The sequence below is a fragment of the Podarcis gaigeae genome (genome assembly GCF_964106915.1).
Source record: "Podarcis gaigeae genome assembly, chromosome: 13".
In the NCBI taxonomy this organism is placed as follows: domain Eukaryota; kingdom Metazoa; phylum Chordata; class Lepidosauria; order Squamata; family Lacertidae; genus Podarcis; species Podarcis gaigeae.
In genome coordinates this window covers 26,910,116-26,935,924 of record NC_139689.1, presented here as the reverse complement: position 1 = coordinate 26,935,924, position 25,809 = coordinate 26,910,116, and the positions used below count along the sequence as shown (strand labels likewise).

Below are 25,809 nucleotides of genomic sequence, written 5' to 3'. Positions count from 1 at the left end.
AAAGTGGTGAGTACCTGTAGCATTGAAAAAGAGAGTAATGTTAGAAATCTAGGAAGGCACCCCAGTAATTAAGTAATTAGGGTCTTCCAATGCTAATACATATACATTGCATGGATTTCTTCCAGGGACACAAAAATGCCAACGTAAGTCAGAGGTTTTCAACATATTTAGGTCCATGGCTCCCTTGAGTATCTACATTCTTTCTGTGGCATGCCTGTGGGGCTCCGGATCCCAGTTATGTCACCCCTTGCCTGCAGAGCAGGCAGCCCCTCACCCCTTTTCAAACACCCTCCCTTGGGATGTGTTCCCTCAACCTCCTCTTCTCTCCCCTCTCCTTGGGAGTCCTCTGGGCAGCCACTGCTGCCTTCCCCCACCCCAAAGAGAGGTGCCTCCTCACACTGTCCCACAAGGGCCTGGGAAGCACCCCTGGCCAGCCCCAGAGGCGCCATTCACCTTGGGAGCTTGTAGCCAGGGCTGCTGCAACAAACAGTTGTGAATGCCTTTCAGAGTCAGAGGTACGAGACAGCATCAGAGGAGAGAGGAAAGAGGGTTGGAAGCCATGGTTGCCCATGACATGCCTGACCATCATTCAAGGCAGCCCAGGGTGCCATGGCACACTGGTTGAAAACCACTGACATAAGGATAGCATTGTATCAAACTGTTGCACCAGAAACATGCTTGTAAAACATTGCTCTCTTTTGTAAATCCTGAGGTTTTGTCTCTCTATTTAGCTCCATTCGCATTTGAGGAAAGTCCATTTCAACAACAGTTCTGGGGAGGAGATATTTTTAAATGAAAACATGGAATTGTCCATGGGATATGATATTGTTAACATGGTTACTTTCCCAAATAACACTTTCAGGAAAGTGAAAGTTGGTAGGATAAATTCCCAAGTTTTCTCAGACCAGCCAGTTAACATTGAGGAACGTGCTATTACATGGCCCAACAAATTCAACCAGGTTGGTACTCCACATTTAATTACCTTCAGTCTTGCTTCTTCTTTTCCAATCTATGCTAAGTAGCTATGACTGTATGTTAAAAGTTGTTTACATGTTTTTTGTCCAAGAGACGTTTGGGAGCATAATTCAGTGGCTTCTGGGTCTTTAATTTTTGTTTTGTTAAAATCTATTGTACCAATAAGGGAAATAAGGAATTGTTTAATTCTGGAGAATTCTAATAAATTGCCTGCATAGCTGGAGTTTCTCCAACTGTGACATATTGGAAATAAGTTATTGTAAAAATATGGGTCATTGAAAGTTGAAACTGAACTCAGGCAAGGATAAAATATGAGGAGAATTACAGTAATAATGTAAAATGATCTCAAACTTAGAAATTCTCAAAAATGCTTCTCAAAGAAATGTAATATAGACATATAAAATATTCTAAAGATGATATGTAAGTGATAGTGGTAAAATTTTTTTTTGAAAAGAAATAGTTTGAATGCTTTTAATGGCATGGCAAGCTTTTAATGCATGGGTAGGTAAACTAAGGGCCGGGGGCTGGATCCGGCCCAATCACCTTCTAAATCTGGCCCGCGAACGGTCTGAGAATTAGTGTGTTTTTACATGAGTAGAATGTGTCCTTTTATTTAAAATGCAACTCTGGGTTATTTGTGGGGCATAGGAATTTGTTCATATTTTTTTTCCAAAATATAGTCTGGCCCACCATAAGGTCTGAGGGACAGTGGACCACCCCCCTGCTGAAAGTTTGCTGACCCCTGTTTTAATGGCACCAAACCCTCAAACATTTACCCCAATCCAAACAACATGTTAGCAATGCCAGTGCTCAGAAGCAGATATCTTCTTTTATTTTTATTTGTTTTTTAAATCCAAAGTCTCCAAGTAGGAGATTTGTAAAAACATTGTAAAAACTATTACTAATATCACTGAATTTTTTTCACACTTACAAGCATCACTGAAATTAAAATACAACAAAAACCAGTCAAAATAAATAACTTCAGATGAATTAAATTAAACTGTGTTACCTTGCATTTATGATTAGACATTGCCTCCTTCTATGTGCACTGAAAGATGCCATCCTGGATACCACAAAAAAGTCCGTGATGGAGAACCACCTTGTTGCCATGACTGTTTCCAGTGTCCAGAAGGGACCATTTCAAACCAAACAGGTATGGGATTTTCCATTATATGTCATCTCTTGTTTGGGACATTCTTTATATAATTCAAATGTATGCTGGGAGCACATCTCATTATCATGGCCTTTTAGATATATATTTTCAAGACCTACCATATTCCTTTGACTGTAATTTTTAAAATTGTTTTTAATCCTTATTTAAAATTGCTGTAGTCTGTCCTGGGAGCTTATGGTGATGTAAAAGTAAGTATTATAACAACAGCAGCAACTGTGCACACTGCTCCCCCACAATCCCCAATGTGGGATCCTGATCCCAGGGCTGAGATTGGGCTGACATGAACTTAATCTATCCAGAGAGCACATGCTCCTACCTGAATCTGACCCTGAATCAAATGGGGGGGGGGGGAGAGATCAATATTTGTTAAGCATTTCTATAACCCAAGGGTTCAGTCATGTGAGGTACAGGGAATCCTTTGAACCTGTATTCCCTGCAAGGTTTTTACAAAGGAATTTCCTGCAAGATTGAATACTGACTCTTCCACTATGTACATACCTTGCCACTAGGCCTCCTTATTTCCCTTTCCCAAGATGTTGTTGCCACAGCAACCGCCTTGGCCTATCAAATACTGCAATGCAGCCTTCACAGCTGGGCCTAGGCTGAGCTTGGGCTATGCTGGCTGTGGCTCCCTGCTTACTTTTCCCCAGCCAGGACTCAGCTCCACCTGCATTACTGACTTCATTTGCAGCCCAGCTTTGGATGATGGAAGGACTGAGCAGTTGCTGTGGTATTGCAACCTTGGATGGACTGTGAGGAGGACTGGAAGGGCGGTATTAGGGGATGGAGAGTTGGGAGTCAATCCTGCAAAATATGCCTTTGCTTAACTACTCCTTGTGGAAGGAGATGCCTGCAGCTCAAACACTGCCACCTCACAGCAACAGAGTGCTCCAGGTAGTACAGCTCACTTGGGGCAAACCAGGGTTCTATCAATCCAACTCAGCCCAAGCCAGAATTGGCACTATTTGTTTTGGAATGTGGGCTTTTCCAAACCCAGTGCAATCATCAACAAATGCAAAAACAATCACCACTACAATAGCAACAGAAGTTTATTTCCTCCCAAAGTCTGCAGGCTTGGGGCAATTGATATGGCAGAAGGAAATTCAACAAAGGTATCAGGTCCTGCAGAACTTTTACTTGTTAAGTTGAACAAAATCCTTGTTCCACAAAGAGTATCCAACTATCACCAGTCATTTTTTTAAAAAAAAGTTTGCCTAGTTTGCAGATGAAGCCAGAAACAAAATAGGAACTAAGCCATAGGAACTAAGTGATGCCTCTGGAAGTTATACAAACCTGTTACACTGAAAGTCTAATCGCTTCCTACAGATGCACGTAAGTGTGAAAAATGTCCGGAACATGAATATCCCAACAAAAATAAGAACATATGTATTCCGAAAGCCACAAGCTTCCTGGTCTACAATGAATTTTTAGGCATCAGTTTGACTTCTGCTGCACTTTCTCTCGCTCTTATTGCAGCCCTGGTACTTGGAATATTTATTAGACACCAGAATACCCCCATTGTCAAAGCCAACAACCGGGACCTTACCTACCTTCTGCTAATCTCCCTTTTGCTCTGCTTCCTTTGCTCCTTGCTGTTCATTGGACGACCCAGCAAGATGACCTGCCTTCTTCGACAAGCAGCATTTGGAAACATCTTTTCTCTTGCACTTTCCTGTGTCCTGGCTAAGACCATCATTGTGGTTGTGGCATTTATGGCCACAAGGCCTGGAAGCAAGATGAGGAAATGGGTGGGCAAGAGGCTCTCAAACTACATTATCTTTCTTTGCTCTCTTATTCAAATTGGTATCTGTGCCATTTGGCTAGTTACCTCTCCACCTTTCCCTGATCTTGATATGACTACACAGCCTAAGGAGATTGTTGTAAAATGTAATGAGGGCGCCGGCGCCATGTTTTACACTATCCTGGGCTACATAGGCTTTCAGGCCAGTGTCAGCTTCACAGTGGCCTTCCTATCCAGGAAACTGCCTGACAGTTTCAATGAAGCTAAGTTTATCACCTTTAGCATGTTGGTCTTCTGCAGTGTCTGGATATCTTTCATTCCAGCCTATCTGAGTACCAAAGGGAAATACATGGTGGCTGTGGAGATCTTCTCCATCCTGGCCTCAGGTGCTGGGTTGCTGGGATGCATATTTGTCCCTAAAATGTACATCATTATTTTGAAGCCAGAAATGAACACTAGGGACCAATTCTTTAAGAAAAAAGGATTTCACTAAACCACAGAGAAGATTATTTTGAAGAGATACCAGCAATGAGCAACAAGTCAGCAAGACATAGCCCAGAAGTGGACTATATATTGTATGTTATTGTATGTGCTAAGTTGCATAATGTCCAGGACACCCTATGTTCCTATCTGAGAATAATAAACTGTGAAAGCACCAACATGTATTTCATTTCATTTTCAGTGCCATACTTCCTGACTATCTGCTTATTGGCTAAATTAACGAAATATTTATCTCATTAAATGGAATCTATGACTGGATCCAATAGGGAATATTTGGTACTGTGGAGGGAGACATTCAATGTTCAAATACTATCTCCACTCACATCTACGATATTTTTTATTAGCCTAAAACTACACTGCAGAGATGGAGAAGATACGGAAGGTGACAATTAAATAGTTGCCTCTTCCTTGGTCATATACCTCATGAGAAATGTACCTGTGAAGGCAGGCCCCTTTAATTCCAGGAACAGGGACTGCTTTTGCTGAAAACTGAAGCAGATAGAGTGGCATTCAGAGTGGATCCCTATAGTTAATAGACAAGAATAACATGTTCATTAATTTCCGTGGGTTTACTCCGAGTACACCACCATTAATTTAATAAATTCATTTATTATGAACTCATTTCCTTTCTGAGGAAAATCAAAGGTGTCTAACAATATTATAGTATTAGAGCAGATTAATAATCAACATAAACAAACATTTCAATACAGAATTGCAGGGTGAGGCTGCAATCCTAACCCCATTTAGGATTTTTGTAGTAAAAAAAGGAGGAAGGAGTAAAAGAGGTTGAAGGTGATAATGAGGGTTCCAAGAAGAAGAAGAAGAAGAAGAAGAAGAAGAAGAAGAAGAAGAAGAAGAAGAAGAAGAAGAAGAATGGAGTAAGATACGTGGGAACAGGGTTGTAGATTAAATCAGGGGTACAAAAAGGGCTGCAGAATTTGAGGGGATGTCGGCTTCATAATGGGATGCAAGGGGGAAAGTATGCTTAGTAGTTGCAATGTGTGGGAGGAGGAAAGTGCAAGGTGGTTTACATGGACATGGCATGTGGCAGGTTGTAGAAAATGAGAGGGGCGAGGTGAAGCTGAAAATACAAGTGCAAAACTGAGTTACAGAATAGAATGGAGAAGCTGGGGCAACATTTTTACTTGGGCAGAGATTTCAGCAAGTAGAATGTTTTTTGGGGGGGAGGGTTGGCAAGTGAACTAAAGCAGGCAGAGTCTCCTTAGGTAACGAATAATGGCCAAAGCAGATTTAATTGGAACAGTCTATTAATTGTAGCTCTCTCTTTTAAATAAATAAATAAAACAAACCACTGATTTGCCAGCAATATAATTAGCAGGAAAACTTGGCCAACTAATGAAATCCACAAAGGACTTGGCCTCAAGAGTTGAAAAGTAGTTGATAAAATGCCCTGTTTGCAGCACTGATTCTTCTGTTAAAGAGCAAAATTCATAGGTGAGATATTGTTTATTGTGAATTAAGGTTTCCTAGCATCTTTAGAATCATTTGAAAAATGCAAATAATTCCATTTCCATATTTTTTCTCATTTACCGGTATGTCCCCTTCCTTTTCTTCCAAGTCTACTGCATGGACAAAAGATATCAAAGAAAAAACAATGGAAAATAGCACCTCAGTGAATGCTTTTATTTTACTGGGTTTTTCTAACGTTTCAGATTTCAAACTCCTTTTCTTTGTAGTGTTCCTGTGCATCTACCTTGTCACTGTATTTGGCAACGTCGTCATCATTGTCATCATTAGTGTTGATGCTGCCCTCCACACTCCCATGTACTTCTTCCTCAGGAACTTGTCTTTCCTGGAGATCTGCTATACTTCAGTCACAATCCCCAAGTTGCTTGAGAACATTGTCGCTCTTGACAAAACCATATCTTTACGTGCATGTGCCACTCAAATGTATTTTTTCCTCTTCTTTGGTGCCACTGAGTGCTGTTTGCTAGCCATCATGGCATATGATCGCTACATCGCTATATGCAATCCACTGCGCTACCCGGTAATTATGAGAAAGAGAGCATGTGTCCATTTCGCTGCCTTTTCTTGGGCTTGTGGCTGTCTGGTGGCTGTGGGTCATACCACCTTCATTTTCCACCTGCCCTTCTGTGACTCCAAGGTCATCAACCATTTCTTTTGTGAAATCCAGCCAGTGCTAAAACTAGTGTGTGGGGACACATACTGGAACGAAATCCAAATCATTGTAGCTGCTGCATTTGTAATCCTGATGCCTTTCATGCTGATCCTTATGTCTTATTTCCACATCATTTCTACTATCTTGAGGATGCAATCAGCCCAGAGCCGCCAGAAGGCCTTCTCCACCTGCTCCTCACACCTTGTTGTGGTCTCCTTGTTTTATGGGACGGCTATTTTTATATACATACGCCCCAAATCTAGCTACTCTCTGAATGTGGATAAGCTTCTCTCTCTCTTCTATTCTGTTATTACTCCCATACTGAATCCAATTATCTACAGTCTGAGGAACAAAGAAGTGAAAGGAGCTCTCAGGAAGACAGTGTTGAAACTAATCCCGTCCAACTGATATCCCTGTTTTAAAAGCAGAGAGTTGTCTATGAGACACTGTCAGCCTGTGCAAAAATTAAAGGCTCGTGATAGAGGTCATAACAGTAATTACTATAATATTTAATTGCATGATCATATTATTTCTTTTTATTACTAACTGTGGAACATTAAAATGTACAACAGCAATAGTATGGTAACAATAGACTTGCAAGATAATCTGAATCTATATAGCACAATTTTGCTCTGAAGAACAGCTGGCTCTGAAGATGTTCCTTGAGGACCATCTTGGAACCATATGTAAGTAAATTTAAGATTTTCAGAGGAAAAGTGGTGTGTAAATGTGACTAATAGAAAAATATTACAATATTCTTTTGACAGCTATTTCATTTTACTAGCAATTTAGAAAAAAAGTTGTTCCTCTAACCCCACCTAATACTCACAAGTAGAGGACTAAAGGTACTTTAAGAATATTTCAATTGCCATAGAAACCCCAAAAGCTGTTTATACAATCACTTTCCATATGTAGCTGTGTGAATGTCCCCAAATGCAAGAAAGCTGAAAATGATTTTCTTGAAGTTCTCTTAATTTTGATCTCTCACCCTATATAGAATTTTCCATTACACAAAGTATGTGTTTAATTGTGTATCCATGCATTGACTGTTACTATTGGATAGCATCAGTTGTGAATTAACAGGTTCTTGGCTAATAAAGAGTGATGGATAAATTGGAACCACTGAGTTCTTGATCATTGCCATCACATCCGCCCCAAAACATACATATACCATTACTTCAGTGGCTGTCCTACTTCCGCACTTTATTTCAATATAATCACATTTTTCCATAGAGACATTATTCCATATTTATTTTAAATAATGTTAACATTCATTTAGAGTTTGTGCTCAAGACTGCCTTCAGTCTTTTACAGTCTGGTAACAATGTGGTCTGTGATGAAAATACAGAGTTAAATCTCAGCTTCCCTGTACAACCATCAAGCATTATTATTATTATTAGCAGGTGCCAAAAAGAATACAGTGAAAACACCTGCTAGATATCCACAGACAATTATAAATGGCCTTTAGTAAATGTCTGGTTATATTTTTTAAATTATAAAACTGTTGTGCAGCACAGAGACCTCCAAAAGTAAAAGATTTTAAAAATATGATTAACTCCCTTATAATTATCGCAAATGTGGTGAGTGAGGTTTTCTTAATTTCAAAGCTCCAGGGATTTCTTGATACAACTTCCGAATTGTAAATAATAGACAGAATATCAATTGAAAATAATAGTTATTAAGGCCATGACATCTGTTATTTGTAAATGCTCTTTGCCCTTGAAATGCAAGGATGAGCATCAAAGGGCTCCACCCAAATGAGGATGAATAATGTCAGATCAGATGCTCAGGTCTACAACGTGGAGTATAATTTCAGCTGTTTGTACACATGAATGGATGAATGATTGAGTCATTGACTAAACTGCAGGGATCCAAAATGCTGTTCTTGCTTCTGCTCCTTCTATTGCTGCCACAGGCTATCAGTGACAACTTCAAGGGGAGCCATGGAGGAGACAACAATTGCTACTTTGATTATTATAAGCCTAAAAAGCATGTCATTGGGGGAATTTTATCATTGCATGATAGTATTTATTCATATGAGAACTTCACGATTATACCCACGTGTTTCAAGAAAAATGTGTTTCAGTAAGTCTGTGTTTTATTTAAATGTAGGGCAAATTTGTAAATTCCAAGTTTGATGCCATAGTAACAGCATTGAGTAACTTTTATCTCTTCATACTCCCACACCAAAAGAAGAGTCCTTTGAGATTTTGCCTAAGGGTATGCAGTGGAAGACAGGAGTGCCTGGCGTGCTCTGGTCCATGGGGTTACAAAGAGTCGGACACAACTAAACAACAACATGCAAGGAAATGTGATACAGTAACTCTACTTTATTAGGTTATGGAGCAATCAGAAGGATTCAAACATGATTGTCACAGTAACAGTGCCAAGTAACTAAATCTAAGGGATAATAAGGTGTTTAGAAATAATTTCTTAAATCTACCCTGCCCCGAGATTGGATAGTTCATGCTAACCAGTGTGGAAGAGTTCAGGCACATTGTGATAATTGTACACACTGCAAAGTGACTGATGTCTATGCATCCAGATTGCATTTCAACTCATGTTCATCACATAACTTCCAGAGGAATATTTACCTTTGCTTGTTGCAGCAGCAGCAGCAGCAGCAGCAGCAGCAGCGAATCCTAGTTCATTTAAAGACTAACATTTATTCTGGCCTAAGTTTTCATGAACTAAAATTCATGTTGAACCCAAGGAAGCATATAAAGGCACAGTGGCTTTATGACTAATCTGTAGCTGAGCAATGATGTCCCTTGAAACTGTTTATTCTTCAGACCCTCAATCCTGACACTGAGGCTGGATCTCGACACAGCAAAAAACCATTTCTGGAAAACACGTTTTGAACCTTGTAATGGGAAATCACATTGCCGAAAGGCCAAACTCTACATCGCCATATGGTGTCACAGTGGTATAACACATTTAAAATGATTTTTTAAAACTAATGTAGCTGAGTCCTGTGTGTTAGCTTTTTTAAAATAAATAAATGCTTTCAGGCAAAGTAACTGAAAACCATTCTCTTCTAGCTGGCAAGATTTAAGCCAATAGAAAGATAAGCCAACTAATGTTCAATTTTTGTTTAACTGTACTGTTTTTCTGATTTCTCCTGGGTTTCAAAAGCTATAACAATGAACAAATAATCCTGAAATTATTTCCTTTTAGGCCGCTGCTGAAGCGCTTCCAACATGTGTTTGCTATTATTTTTGCTATTGATGAAATCAACAAGAACCCAAAACTCTTACCCAATGTTACCTTGGGGTTCCACATCTATGACAATTTCAACCTTCAAATGATGAGCTATGATATCATCCTGAGCCTTTTGTCTTCACAAAAAGAAAGTTTCCCTAATTTCAAGTATGGGAAGAAACCACAGATTTCAGCAATTGTTGGAGGGCTAACATCTGACACTTCCATGCAGATAGCCAACGTCTTAGGCCTTTATAAGATTCCCCAGGTGGGAATGTGTGTAGGGGACATTAAATCATATTCGTCCAAGGAAAGCGGGGGGGGGGGGGAACTCTCATTGAATCTGTGTAATGGTTGAAGATCAATACAAACACCATGTGCTGCTATCTAGACCCGAAAGTTTCAGTGCTGCTTTTTCTTCTTGGCCTTTTTTTGTTTTCCCCTTTCCCCTTTCTTTTTGTGGAGTGGGTGGGTCTATCAAATTCTGACAGACTTTAAAAGTTACATTGTATACCGAATATTTGATTTACTTGTTTGTTCAGCATAGACAAGCTGAGTTCCCAGTTGAGTTCTGCATGTCCTCAGATTGAGGGGGAAATAGCCATTTTCTGTTATTTCATATGCACACACTGGTGCTGATGCTGTCTAACAGCAACTTTATGCAGGTGAAAACACCTGAAGCCTTTTTCTGCCACTATTTCTGTGATATGAAATGAATGAGCCTCCCTGCTATAAAGGAAGCAGAGAAACCCTTTTTAGGCTGGGGAAATAAATGTAAGGGCACAGTAGCTGGGTTGAACTATGGTGACTTGATTAATTCCAAGCATAAACAGAACCTGCAGAGGGAAACAATCTTTCTGTTCCACATGGTGTTCCATGCAGATCCTTCTTCCCATCTCTTTCTAGGGGACTGCAAAAACATTCCTTAGATCAACCAGGAATGCAACCCTGAGAAGCAATGTTGTTTCAGGTGTAGATATGTCCACCAATGTCAAGAGTATTAACTTGATATTACAACTGATGGTGTTACCAGACCATCACCACAATTCGATTCTTCCTTTTGAAAATTTTTATTTTCAGTCCCAACCCTCTTCTATTTAAAATTTGAGATATGGCAGTGACAAACACTGTCTGAAGGCTTTCAGCTGGAAAACGATATTCATTGAGCCATTCATTCTTCATCTGCATGTCCTCAGAATGAGGGGAAAATAGACATTTTCTGTTACTTTAGAATTGGTCAATATTTATATTTTTTTTTCCTTGAGAAGTTTTTAACATAGTGAATGAAGAGAGATAATAATTCAAATATGATGAAGGAGCTGCTGCACGTTAGAGTGGCTTTGAAATAAGAATTTGGATAGAAATTATAATCTTCATGTGAAAAGTAGCAATTTTTAAATTCCACCATACCCTATTGATAATTCAGAAGGCATCGCAGCAGAGATTGCTGGAGGAGATGAGTCATTGGCCTCCATTTTTCCATGTTTGCTCTTATCTCTTTACTTAGTGTCTCCCCATTCATACTAAAAAGGTAGATTAGCAGACAAGTAGAAAGATAAGAAAAGAAAGTTAAAAAGGAGTCTGGCAGGTCCTTCTTATCTGCTTTTTCAGAAGAATATTTTTCTGTGAAAAATTCAAACTTATACTAAGAAAGAACCTGTTTTACTGGGACTAGTTTTGTGTGTGGTTAAGCTCTTGTGTCTTTTTCAGAACTGCAAAAAATAAAAATGAAAAAAAACCATTATGTTCTTTCTTTCATAGCTCAGTTATAGTTCAGTTCACCCAGCACTAAAGGATAAACCTCAGTTCCCCTTTTTCTACCAAATGGTTCCAAATGAAGTCTCTCAGGATGAAGGAATAGTGCACTTGATAAAATATTTTGGATGGACATGGGTTGGACTCATTGTATCCAGTGATGACAATGGGGCCGAGTTTGCACTACGCTTGAAATCAGTGTTCAGTAGGAATTACATCTGCATCGCTTTTGCAGAAAAGGTACCACATGTCGCCTTCAGTGGAAGGGATGACTATGGATATAACTTTCATTATAAAGAAGAGGATTTGTTTGCCCTTAGCGTGACCACAGCCAATGTGATCATTGCATATGGAGACACTTATGCCATGAAGGTTTTTCAGTTGACATTATATCTACATCAACCATTCAAGAAGACACCCTTAGAGAAAGTTTGGATCATTTCAGCTCAGTGGGACTTGACCTCAGCCTTTTTGCTAAAAGAGTGGGATTTCAAAATCTTCCATGGTTCCTTGTCCATGGCAATCCACAGAAAGGAGGTACCAGGATTCTGGAGCTTTCTCCAGAACTTCAATCCTTACCAGCACCAAAATGACCTTTTTATCCAACAATTCTGGTATGCTATGTTTCAGTGTTCAATTTCAAATTCATTTGCGGCTGAAGTAAATATCAATCTCTGCTCTGGGGAGGAAATGCTGGAGCATCTTCCAAATACTATATTTGAAATGAGTATGTCTGGTGAGAGCTATGCTATCTATAATGCCATCTATGCTGTGGCACATTCTTTACATGTCGTGTACTCTTCTAGACGGGTGTTGATGGGAGAAGCACTCAGATTGGACCTTTGGAGAATGGAACAATGGGAGGTAATGTTAGATGAGATAACCTCAAGTTATTTGCAAAGGTGTGCTGGATCTTGTCTTTGCATTTTACAGATGGGCTAAAACATTACACACTCAATTGTGTACTCATGTTATGTTGTGTAGGCTGCCCTGTACACCTTATGAAGCCTTCCATGTATTTTATCAATGCTCTTTTTTTTGTTAAAAATAACCAAATAGAGATCATACAGTTCTGCATATGGTATTATTTATTATTAACTTAGAACCTTGTGGTATGTGTAGGAATTTTTTTTAATGTGATACTTCTTCTTAGTTCTGCCTGTAAAGTGCAGACTGTGCCTGGACAGCACAGAGGAAAGCTAAGTGCTGATAAGCTACAAAGTTCATGTCTCGCAATTTATTTAAAAATTCAGTATACATAATTATTACACAATTGAGAGTTGTGGAACTCAGCAGGACATACTTTCATTGGTCATCTCTTTTTGTTATTCTGTTCCTTCTCCCTCTTCCCTCCTTGTGTTTTGCAAACACATTTTATTTCCTTTCTCTATTTTCATTTGATTTCCTGGAAGCAAGAGTCAATGGTGTGGAGCACTAGTGAGGAAGAATACTAGGTTTCACCTGGAAAATGCTAGTAAAATAGATATATTCAACACCTAAGGGAAAATGTTGCACTCATTCTAGGGTGTGTTTTTTTAATTAATTGATTTATGAATACACAATTAAAAAGCAGCACTGAAAAATTGTGTCATCTTTGCAATTTAGGGAAGATTACAACTCAATAATAGTTAGACCATTCCCCCCTGCCATCAAACATGCATTTCGACATGATAACTTAATTATTGTAAGCACTGAAATTTATGCATCGCCTTGCCAGGAACATGCTTACAAACATTTTCTCTATTTGGTAAATTCTGAAGTTCTGCATTTTCATCTAGCTTCACACTTTTTTGAGAAAAATCCGTTTTAACAACAGTGCTGGAGATGAAATATATTTCAATGAAAACTTGGAATCATCCCTTGGATATGATATTCTTAACATGGTTACTTTCCCCAACAATTCTTTCACCAAAGTAAAAGTTGGAACAGTAGTTTCTCATGCTTCCTCGGATCAAAAAGTTTACATGAAGGAACGTGACATTATATGGCCCAACAAATTCAACCTGGTAGGTACTCCAGTGTCTAATACCTTCAGATTTGCATTTTCTTTTCCAATCATCTATCTTTGAAACTTGTCATTTTGTTTTAAAGATTGCTGCACATTTTGTGTACATGTTCCTTTGAGGGGGAAATTGTTGTATGATCTACCCAGGATCTGGAAGGTTTTCTATGAGTTTTTGGAGATTTTCCTATCATAAATTTTGTCAATTTGGTTAAACCTTTGGTCAACTTCTGAAATTAGGAAAGCTGATGCAATCATATTTAGCATCCTAAGTGGTTCCCTGATATTTTGATGTCTGTGTAATCATGTAACAGGAAGCGTTAGAGCACTTTTGTTGGAAAACCTGTGAAGTGTACAACTAAACAGAGGCTGCAATCCACTTCATGGTACAATGTTTGTTGATGGTGGAAAAAATATATAGATGCCTTGCCCACAGCCATTGCTTCACCATTTAATATATTGGGTTGTCTGGAATAACTAAAAATGTCCCCTGGTTTTCTGATAAAGCAGTAGAAGCTAGCCAACGTAATGAATAGAAGAAGTATTTAATAGCTACCGTATTTTTCACCCTATAGGACGCACCGGATGATAAGACGCACCTAGTTTGGGAGGGGGGAGGAAACAAGAAGAAAAAAATTCTGAACCCCAGAAGCCGGAACAGCAAGAGGGATCTGGCTTGTGGGATAGCCTCTTGCTGCTCTGGCTTTGGGGACAGCCTATGAAGCCTTCACAGGGCAGCGGGGTGAAGGCTGCCCTGCAGAGGCTTTGCGCAGCCATCCCCAAGCTAGAACAGGGAGACGGAGCGCTGTGCAGCACTCCGTCTCACTGTTCTGGCTTCGGGGAGAGCCTTTGAAGCCTCCGCAGGGCAGTGGGGTGCCTTCACCTCACTGCCCTGCGGAGGCTTTGCGCAGCCATCCCCAAGCTAGAACAGCGAGATGAAGAGCTGCACAGAGCTCCGTCTCGCTGTTCTGGCTTTGGGCTTAGCTGCGCAGCCTGCATTCGCTCCATAAGATGCACACACATTTTCCCTTACTTTTTAGAAGGGAAAGAGTGTGTACTATAGAGTGAAAAATACGGTATATTAATTAGGGAAGGTGTGATTACATTCCAACTGAAAAATGTGATAGCACTGACTTCAGAATGTATGTGGCAACTTTCAGATGAGTGTCAGCTTACCTTTAAAGATGTGGCATGTGAGTTCCCCACACCTTTTTAACAAGAAGAAAAGCTAAAGTGTTGACTAACTCTCCCTCTGTTGCCCTTTGGAATTTGAAATATTTGAACACAGTGTTTATCATTAGCAGTCCTATTTAGTTACCTATTTGGACATTTGGACTGCCTACATGAATCAATACTTTTGAATTTGGATTGATGGAGTATTCCGCCCATTGTTAATGTCAGTGACAATGTTATTATCATTTTTTAATTTTTCTTATATAGAAAGAAAGAAATTATAGAGAGAATACAAAATGTTAATTCTGTTATAACAGGCACTGGAAACCTCAGATCGGAGGGCTGAATGTGATTCCTGGGGCCTTATTGCACTTGTTGTCCACCCTCCTATAAAAATATTGACATGCTTTAATACATTACAACATTCATTCACACCTAGCATTTTCTGCTATGCTGGAATTGGTATATTTTGCACAAGTCTGTGTTCTATTTTATCATTCACTGATGCAGAAATATACTGTATGTATTTACACATTTCTTTACATAACACGCAATAGACATGTATGTCTCAGCCATCAACTGGTATTTATAGATCAATGACTTTCCCTGCATGTTCCCCTCCGAAGTTAATGAATTTCTAGAGGGATAGCCCTTTTAGTCTCCTGCAGCAAAACCAACAAAGAGTCTTGAGATACATTAAAGGCAAAGTGAATGATGTGAATAGGAAATTTTATTTCTAGACAGTGGTACCTTGGGTTACATACGCTTCAGGTTACAGAGAACCAAAATTGTGCAGTGGCAGTGCAGCAGCAGCAGGAGGCCCCATGTGCTAAAGTGGTGCTTCAGGTTAAGAACAGTTTCAGGTTAAGAACGGACCTCCAGAATGAATTAAGTTCTTAACCTGAGGTACCACTGTATATGCTTTTATGGGGTGGGTGGATGAACAAAGTTTAAATTATATTTATTTAAACTGCATTCCCTTGTATTTTTTTGTTAGACAGTACCCCATTCTTTATGCAGTGAAAGATGTCATCTTGGATATCACAAAAAAGTCCGTGAAGGAGAACAATCTTGCTGCTATGATTGTTTCAAATGTGCAGACGGGACAATTTCAAACCAAGTGGGTATGTGATTCAAAAATCTCTGCATTCTAATTTCTGAAAGAAACTGCATCTAGTATTCTTTTCAAATATTCATGCCTTTCTCCATTATTTCATCTTCTCATTTAATACTCAAGATGCTATCTGTAACCCACAGGAAAACCAGATAGTGCCCCAGAGTTTGATCTGAAAGCATATCAGGCCAACATATTGCTGAAGCTCAGCAAAACTGGGTTTGGTTTGCAGCTAGATTGGTGACCAGCTACAATTAGGGTTTCATGATGGGATGAATGTGAGTTATGAATTCCAGAAAACAAATGCATGGATTTTATTTTACTGGTACAAGGTTAGTTAAAATAAACATTTAATCGGGTGGCAGGAACAAGATTTGGAATTTAAGGGACTATAAATTGTTTTGTGAATTTTCATCCTATAGGAAATTGGGGGGGGGGGATGATTACCCTGCACTTCAAAACAGTTTAGTGTCAGATTGACAGTAAAGTATACAACTGGATAATGTAGGAGATTACCTGTTCAAGGGTAGGGATGCCATATGTCCAGGATTTCCTGAACATGTCCTTTTTCTGGGCACCAGCACACCCATTTAGGTGTATTTTATCATTTTACCCAAAATGTCCGGGTTTGGAATCTGTTTAGTTATCTCTTTACCTATTTATCTATTAAAATAAATGTACCAGCCGACAGCGCCACAGCTGCCAAGTGCTGCCAAGGAAGGAGGATGGGGTGCAGGTGTGAAACTTGGAGGGGGGGCTGGGGCACGAGGTAGGCGAACGGGAGTGAGCAGGGCTCTGGGGGGCGGCGGCAGTGTAATGCATGCATACTTGGAGTGCACTCAGCCCTCCAGGTCACCTTGTGGGTTATGTCCTGTACAGGCAGGTCACTGATTTCCCACTCACCACACCCCTGCCGATCACTCACTCACTCACCCCACTGCCGCCAGTCGCCCCCTGTCCACCCATTCACCCAACCTCCTGCCTCACACCAAACCTACAAATGTGTCTGGGTTTTTGCTTTTTTTAATATGGCAACCCTATTCAGGGGTGATACTTTTACAACAGCTCTGTGCTGGTTTTGACCCATTAATCCAGGGATGGCTCTCTATATGTTGTTGGACTGCAACTTCCATCAGCAGTAACTATATGGTAAATAGTTACAGATAGGTAGCCGTGTTGGTCTGCCATAGTCAAAACAAAAAAAAATTCCTTCCAGTAGCACCTTAAAGACCAACTAAGTTAGTTCTTGGTATGAGCTTTCGTGTGCATGCACACTTCTTCAGATACCTGAAGAAGTGTGCATGCACACGAAAGCTCATACCAAGAACTAACTTAGTTGGTCTTTAAGGTGCTACTGGAAGGATTTTTTTGGTTTTGTATATGGTAAATGGTCAGGAATGGTTGAAGCTGTAGTTCAATTAAGAAAACCTGGAAGGCAACAAACTCCCCCTACCTGCATTAATTCCACCATCCTTGAAAAGTATTTTACTCATCTGAAAGTACTCTGTTTTGGTTTGGGTTGCTTTCAGACCAAGGAGGCACCAAAAAATAGAAAGCATGCAATCACATGGAGCAGATTGGCCATATTACATAAGACATTTAAAAGAGGTATGTACCTGTTATTCAGACGGTATATTTATTTCTTACAGATGCAGATAAGTGTGAAAAATGTCCAGAAGATGAACATCCAAACAACAATAAAAACAGATGTATCTCTAAAGTCATAACTTGTCTAGTCTATGATGACATTATAGGAATCAATTTGGCTTCTGTGGCAATCTCTTTTGCGCTGTTCACAGCCCTGGTGCTTGGAACCTTCATCAAACACCAGAATACCCCCATTGTCAAAGCCAACAATCGGGACCTTACCTACCTTCTGCTAATCTCCCTTTTGCTCTGCTTCCTTTGCTCCTTGCTGTTCATTGGACGACCCAGCAAGGTGACCTGCCTTCTTCGACAAGCAGCATTTGGAAACATATTCTCTCTTGCCCTTTCCTGTGTCCTGGCTAAGACCATCATTGTGGTTGTGGCATTTATGGCCACAAGGCCTGGAAGCAAGATGAGGAAATGGGTGGGCAAAAGACTATCCAACTATTTTATCCTTTTTGGCTCTCTTGTTCAAGTTGGCATCTGTTCTGTCTGGCTATTCACTTCTCCTCCATTCCCAGATCTTGATATGATCACACAGCCTGAGGAAATTGTGTTGCAATGTAATGAAGGCTCAGATGCCATGTTTTACATGGTCCTGGGCTACATGGGCCTTCAGGCCAGTGTCAGCTTCACAGTGGCCTTCCTAGCCAGGAAACTGCCTGACAGTTTCAATGAAGCCAAGTTTATCACCTTTAGCATGTTGGTCTTCTGCAGTGTCTGGATATCTTTCATTCCAGCCTATCTGAGTACCAAAGGCAAATACATGGTGGCTGTGGAGATCTTCTCCATCCTGGCCTCAGGTGCTGGGTTGCTGGGATGCATATTTGTCCCTAAAATGTACATCATTATTTTGAAGCCAGAAATGAACACTAGGGACCAATTCTTTAAGAAAAAAGAATTTCATTAGGCTTGCCATATCTTGAAGAGCAAAAAAGGAGAACAGCCTGAGCCACTGCTATCCTGAGCTAGGGAAAGAGGTGTGCGGATGCACAGGGCTGTTGCTCCACCTGTGCACCTCTTTCCCCAGCTCAGGCTGGCAGTGGTTGCGGCATGCAGAACAGCTCCAAGCCCAAGCTCCAAGTCCAAGCCCAAGCTGCCCAAGCCTCCCGAGCCCCAACCCCCCTGACATTTCCTTTAAAATGAAAAAATCCTCCTGGAAGGGCATGTTGGACATGTCCACGTTTTCCTGGACACATTGGAATCCTAATTTTATTGAACCATCAAGAGAATTATTTTGCAGTGATTCCAGTTGCTTCCAGCAATGAGCAGCAAGTCAGCAAGACCAGAAGTGGACTATATAATGCTTTTGCTTAGCCTTATAACCTCCTATGTGCTTATCTGAGAATAATTAGCTGTTCAGAATAAAAACTGTGTGAGCAGCAAAATGCTTTTCATTTCATTTTCAGTGCCATACTTCCTGACTATCTGCTTAATTGACAATTTATGTCTCATTAAATGGAATGTATGATTGGAACCAAATGGGCCTTTGAAGTGAAAGGTACTGAGGAGGGGAGATATTCAATGTTAAAATACGATCTCCACCCACATCTATGATATTGTTGGATCTCATTTTATATCAGCCTAAAACCACACTGTAGAGATGGAGAAGATACAGGAGATGACAATTAAATGGTTACATCTTCTTTGGTCATCTACCTTATGAGAAAAGTGCTTGTGAAGGCAGGCCCCCTTAATTTCAGGAATAGGGACTGCTTTTGCGAAAAACTGAAGCAGATAGGGTGGTATTCAATACTAGTTCTAATCAGAGTGGACCCCTTAAGTTAATAGACAAGACTAACATATTCATTCATTTCCATGGGTTTACTCTGAGTACACTACCATTAATTTAATTAATTCATTTCTTATGTTTAACACTATTATCCTATTAGGGCAGATTTATAACCAATGTCGACAAACATTGCAATACAGGATTGCACGTTGAAACTTCAATTGCAACCCCGCTTACCTAAGAGTGAGCCACACTAAATCCAATTGTACTTACTTCTTAGAAGACATTATAATTATTACTATTACTGTTATTATTAATACCCCACCCATCTGCTTGGGTGTCCCCATCCACTCTGGGTGACTTACAACATATATAAAACGTAGTAAAATATCAAACCTAAAAAAATCGCAATACAGGAATGCCTTCAGATGTCTTCTAAAAGTTATGTAGTTCTTTATCTTCTTGACATCTGAAGGGATGCTCCATAGGGAGGGCACCAGTACTGAGTAGGCCTTAGGAGTCCACTGTTAGGAGTCTGCTGAAAATCTCTTTAAATTCGTTTTTAGAAACCCAAAAAACAAGGGTGACAGGAGGGGAGGGCATCAACCAGCTGCTAGCATTGGCTGAGCAGAAGAAGGCAGAGGCTATAGAGGAAACATAAGGGAATAGCACTGAGAATCAGGCTTCACCTCCATAGGTGAGAGTAGGATGCCTACCATGTTTTCACCTTCAAAAGATTGTTGGGACATCTCTGTTATTTCTCTCAGTTTCTGATGCCTGTTTGGCTCCTGAACTCTTGTCTCTACTCCTTTATCTGCTGCTGAACCTATACAGTGGTACCTTGGTTCTCAAACTTATTCCGTTCCAGAACGGAGTCTATAAACTCCCAAAATTGTTTGAAAACCAAGGTGTGGCTTCTGATTGGCTGCAGGAGCTTCTGGCACTCAATCAGAATCTGCGTTGGATGTTCAGCTTCCAAAAAACATTGACAAATTGGAACACTTACTTCCGGGTTTGCGGCGTTCAGGAGCCAATTTGTTCGGGAGCCAAGCCATTCAGGAACCAAGGTACCTCTGTACTGTTGAGCCTATACAGCTACTTGCCTGAATAAAGATCTATTTTACTCATAAGTAAAGTATTCTGTTGTTATATTTTGAGACAAAGAGTATGGAGAGACAATGAAAGGGGAAAAGTGGTGTTTGAAAGCAACAGGAGACATCTGAATAGATTGGGAAGAAAACATTGGGTTAATCTTTGGGTTGTTTGGTTTTTTGAAAAGATAACCTATATTTGCTTGCCTAGATACTATTTTCTCATCATTAAAACACATGAATACATTTAATTCTCACTAGGCTAAATTGTTCAAAACCCAAGAGACATGCATTCTTGGAGATGCTAATCCTACTAATAAGAATTGATATAGCGGCCAGTGATCAGTGCTTTGGAATAAAAGGACACTGCTTATGATGATATCTCTTATAGTTTATTTCATTGTATGTTGTAAACAACTATTATAACATATCTGGATTCATTTACAATAGTCCTGGTTTATGAATTTGTTTTTTGACAATAGACACAAAGGTCAAAAACAGACCCAGAACTCCAAGTGACAATTTTAAGCCTGTATAGTAAGTCTGTTGCATTTTTTGTTTCAGTGTGTTAATTTGGTGTGCAGTGACTCAGATCTGGGATTTAATTTCATTTTTATCATTATTGCTATTGTTCCCCCCATCAATATGTTTGTCCTTCATAGTCCAGTGAGATGGACTTATTTATTTATTTATAAATAATAAAATTAATCTAAATGTATCAGTAAATGTTAGGCATTCAAATTGCCTAAGGCTAAGAAACTCAAGATGCAGTCCAGCCAAAATAAGTGTATGGTTAACTTCCTCCTATTGAAATCTATGAGCCAAGGAGAAGAATTATATTGTAATATATCCTGGGATGAGTGGGGTTAGAATCCAGCACTTGTCTGGCTGAGCTGAGGGGTTCCTAGCATAGCAAGGCTATGACAGCATAACTCCCCATTCCTGGTTTAGCTGGAGATACACTGCTGTATCTACCCCACCCCAGCTCGGCTGGAATCTAGCCAGGTGAGCCAAGCCCAGCAGATCTTAAATTAGCATAAACAGTGAAAAGGGTCATTCCAGGGCATTCCAGGACCATTGAGGAGGATGTGGCTAAATCCCAGGCCAGCTTGATCACATGACTTGGCAACTTTGCAAAAGTTAAGCCAGCAAATAGGGTGGTGTAACTTAAGTCCATCTCCTGCACTGAGTTTGGATCTGGTGAAACCTTCACCAGTTTAACTTATGCCTGGCTTACTTTATGTCAGTTTCTTGTGCATAAGATTGTTCTTAAAGACAACTTTAGTTTGATTATGTCACCCCAAATATTTTGTTTTAATTGCAACACATCACTTCTCCTAATAATAATATTTTGGTGTCTCAATAAACTTGCTTAGAATTCTATGCAGAATTCTATGCAGGTTTACTTGCAAAGTCCTATTCAGTTCAATGCACATACCTTGAACCTGCACTGGATTGCAGCCTGAGAATATTATTAATACCAAACAAACCTGTCAACAATTCAACAAAAGTATCTTTGGACAGATTCTTCCTCCTTGACTTTCAATTTACTTGCATAGAATTTCAGGTACAGTTTTTGTATCCCAGCCTTCAGTTATTGGGGAGGAGATGGAAATGGAAATCCTTCTTGCCAAAGAAGATACAATAATACTGAAGTGATACTGAAGAGTTTATTAATTTATTTTATTACAATTGTATACCCACTTTCAAAAAGAATTGTATTCCCACTTTCAAAAATAATTTCCGAAACTGTATTAATATTTTCACTAGGTTAAACTTCATGGTATCTCCATTCCTCCATTAGAGGAATATAGGAAGCTGTCTTATATGGAGTCAAACTGCTGGTCCATGTAGCTTATTATTATATACACTGCCAGTCAGTGGCTACTTAGGTTTCAGACAGGATCCTTTTCCAGCACCACCTGGAGAGATCAGGAATTGAACCTGGGGCCTTCTGCATGCAAAGCAGATGCTCTACCATTGTGCAATGACTTCTCATAGAAATGTCACATCCAGAAATGTTGTTTTCAATTGTAAAAAAGAAATCTTTAACTGTTTTATCCACGCAAAACCCCAAACAAACCCTATGAAATTTTGCACTTCCAAAATTCTGCTGGAACATTTTATCTAGAAACTGGTTCTATAATTCTATGATTGCAGCATCTGTTCCAACTTTATATTATTTCCAGTTTTCAAATTCATATTTTCAATAGTTTATCCATACCCACGCCCTTTCTGTGTTTGTGTACAGGCTTGCACCTTAATGAGAGGAGAGGAGGGGGACAAAGCCAAGAGTGTCTTGCATAGTTTGGTGATATTTACTGGGATTTTTTAAAAATAAGAAGACATGACATTGCAATACTGTTTGTTTGTTTGTTTGTTTGTTTGTTTGTTTCTTGTAGATGCAAGAATACTGGTTTGTGGAACCTCTGAACCATACCATAGTGACAACGTTCATTATTCTGGGCTTCCCTAATACTCGGAAGGTGGAAATTTCCCTCTTTTTTCTCTTCCTTGCTATGTACCTTCTTACAATGACTGGCAACATAATCATAATCATAACAGTTAAGACAGACAGCCACCTTCAAACCCCCATGTACTTCTTCCTGGGAAACCTCTCTTTCTTGGACATTGGCTATACATCTTCAACAGTCCCTAAGCTGCTGTCCATCTTGTTGATGGGGGTGCACACAATTTCCTTTGCTGCCTGTTTGCTACAGTCCTACTTCTTCTTCTTTCTTGGGACAGCTGAGTGCTTCCTCCTTGCAGTGATGGCCTATGACCGATATGTGGCCATATGCTATCCGCTCAGATATTCAACAATCATGAATAAAAGAGTGTGTGTGTTTCTCGTGGTTGCCTGCTGGGCAGGAGGCTGTCTGGCCCCTATGGTAGCTGCCATAGTGGTGGTGAATTTACCCTTTTGTGGCCCCAATGTGATAAACCATTTCTTTTGTGATATTCCACCATTACTAAAACTGGCTTGCGTAGACACATCTCTTACACAGAAGATTGTATTCTTCCTTTCTGCTATGGTGATTCTGAGCACATTCCTGTCCACTGTTGTCTCCTATATATACATTAGTATAACCATATTGAGAATACCTTCCTCACATGGGCGCCACAAGGCTTTCTCCACTTGTGCCTCCCATCTTACTGTCGTTTCTTTATATTATGGGACAGTGATCTTCATGTATGTAAGTCCAACTACCCGTTCATCTTTTGACCTGAACAAAATCATAGCTGTGGTGTACAGTGTAGTTACTCCAATGCTCAACCCTATGATCTACACGTTGAGGAATAAGGATATGAAAGCAGCATTGAAAAAAATAATCCTCAAAGTGCAGATTGCTAAGAAGTTTGATTTCCCCAGTGAATTCAGTCGCTGAGAAAATTATGTCTGCAACGGTGAAAATGGAACATCATATGTACCGGACGGGTGGATTTGCAACCAGGGATGGGCATATTAGTCTATTTCTGCTCCAGGTAACTTTAGCAAGTGTGTGATCCAACCCATCTCATTGCCACATCGGGCTACAACTTCTTTTTAATCTAAATAGAAATATCCAATAAAATATGTTTGCATTCAGATTTTCACAACAAAATAATTTTTTTAAAAAAAAAATCTCTCAAAACATGCATGTTATTTGTTGTTTGAGCAGAGAACTGTGTCAAAACATATGGGAAGTATGAACACTAGTAATCATCATCATATTCAAACTGAAGTGAACAGGGCAGAGCAAACTGAAAAGTAGCTCCCAAGTATTAAGAATCATTGACTTGTTCTCCAACATGCCCATAACAAAATAATTAATAGTGGAATATGCAATTATCAGTTTTCTTGGCCATTTTTTCTTGTGCCTCATTCTTATCTGATGCAATAAATAAAGGGGGTGTACAAGTAACTTCCTCTAAGCTACTTCAAGTCTTGCTCTGAGCTTCCAAACTGAAATGGAGCTGATTTTATGAATGTTATTAATGATGTATAAAGTATATTAATTTGCTTTATTTTTCATTTTTAAATTATTCTTTTTTATAAGCATTAGGCACTCTTCTACTTTATATACCTTTGCACTTTCACACCCACCCACATGCATATTTCTACTGCTTACTAGGAAGTATAGGGGATGGGGAGGGGTGGAAAAGAGGTTATTAGCAAGCTTGTGTTTGCTTGGAAACAAACCAACCAAATTTCAATGCACAACTCTATGGGAATGGTAGTTGGGTACTAGAACACACTCTCATTTCACATTAGAAGAAGCCCTCTTAGCAAGCCAGAGTCCCATGTAAACAGTGCGCCCCAGACTATATCCAGCATACTTTGATATATACCAAAGTGGGTCCTTCACAAACAAATCAATATCAAAATTTCCCCCCCAAAATAGAAAACAAGTAGGAGCAGGTATGTAGCTTGTGTTAGTTTCTGTTTCCTCACTGAGCAGCTGCTTGCAGTCACAGGACTGTTTACATTCCACAGTCCAGATACTGTTGGATTCTCACGGGAAAGGGAGACGGGATGTGACGTTACTGGTTTCCTGTTTCTTTTGTTCTTTCGTTTTTCTTTGTTGAGTTGCTCTCTGCTTCTCACAGAGAGGAGATGTATATTTCTTTGCTCTCTGCATAGCTTAGTAATAAAGTATAGCAATGTAGCCCATACCTGCCTCATCCTTCCATTGTGTGGACTTTGTTGTTTTAATGCTCTGCTGGGCTCAAAGGAAGATGAGCCATATCAGCTCGGACGACTGGAACTGAAATTCTAAAAGCTTGCAGGTGCTTCTGGAAACATCTCTGTCACTTGAGGGACAGGTAACCTTAATGGCTAGGAAGGCCTATGCCTGGGTTTGGTTGATGTGATAACTGTGGTCATTTCTGGATAAAGATAGGCTAGCCATGGTTATTCATGCAGTGCCAACCTCCAAGCTTACAATTGCAATGCATGCTACATGGGACTGCCTTTGAAGATAGTCTGGAAATTGTAGCTTTTGCAAGTAAGCTGGTAGGGCCAATATTCTCTGAGCATGCTATCACTATCTTAAATAAGTTAGCACTGTCATTCCCTGCCTCCCAGCATTCAATACCTGAGGTTGACACCTCTCTTTGCCTAATAGTAGGGTCACTCCTTCTGAGGAGATATGGGATACAGCAATTAAGCATTATCCCATGCTGAAGAGGTGGTAGAATGTACAGTCCTAATAGCTATACTGCATATAGAGTAACAGTAGTTTCATGGGATTGGATCTTATTCTCATCAGTGCTATCATCCAACTGAATAACTTCAATCAAAAGAAATCAAGAAAGAAACTAGTCTTGGCAAATAATGGTAAACAAGAAAGCTAGTTGATTAATAAAAACAATATTTTACAATAAAAGTTCATTACATGCTGCATTTTCCCTGTAATTCCTGTACTCTTCAAATGGTTGGATATATATTTCCCTAAAAATTGAAGATACTTTTTGAAAATAATTATAACATAAATTTATATAAGATATAAAGCTGATAAATGAAAGCCCATCCATACATCCAAATCACCATTTTATATCACAGTCATCAAGTCATGCACAT

At 39.6% G+C, this 25,809-nt stretch overlaps 2 protein-coding genes across 2 annotated transcripts in view; both read left to right on the top strand.

The window, feature by feature from the left end:
* Positions 1-25,809, top strand: part of LOC310830553 (olfactory receptor 2AP1-like) — a gene marked incomplete at both ends in the record, with an annotated part of 456,446 nt that overhangs the window by 304,358 nt on the left and 126,279 nt on the right. The window lies entirely within an intron of this gene.
* Positions 6,007-6,939, top strand: LOC310830854 (olfactory receptor 10C1-like; the record flags this gene model as incomplete). Its single annotated transcript, XM_083710690.1, has 1 exon — positions 6,007-6,939. One exon carries the CDS (start codon positions 6,007-6,009, stop codon positions 6,937-6,939), a length of 933 nt encoding a protein of 310 aa, XP_083566816.1.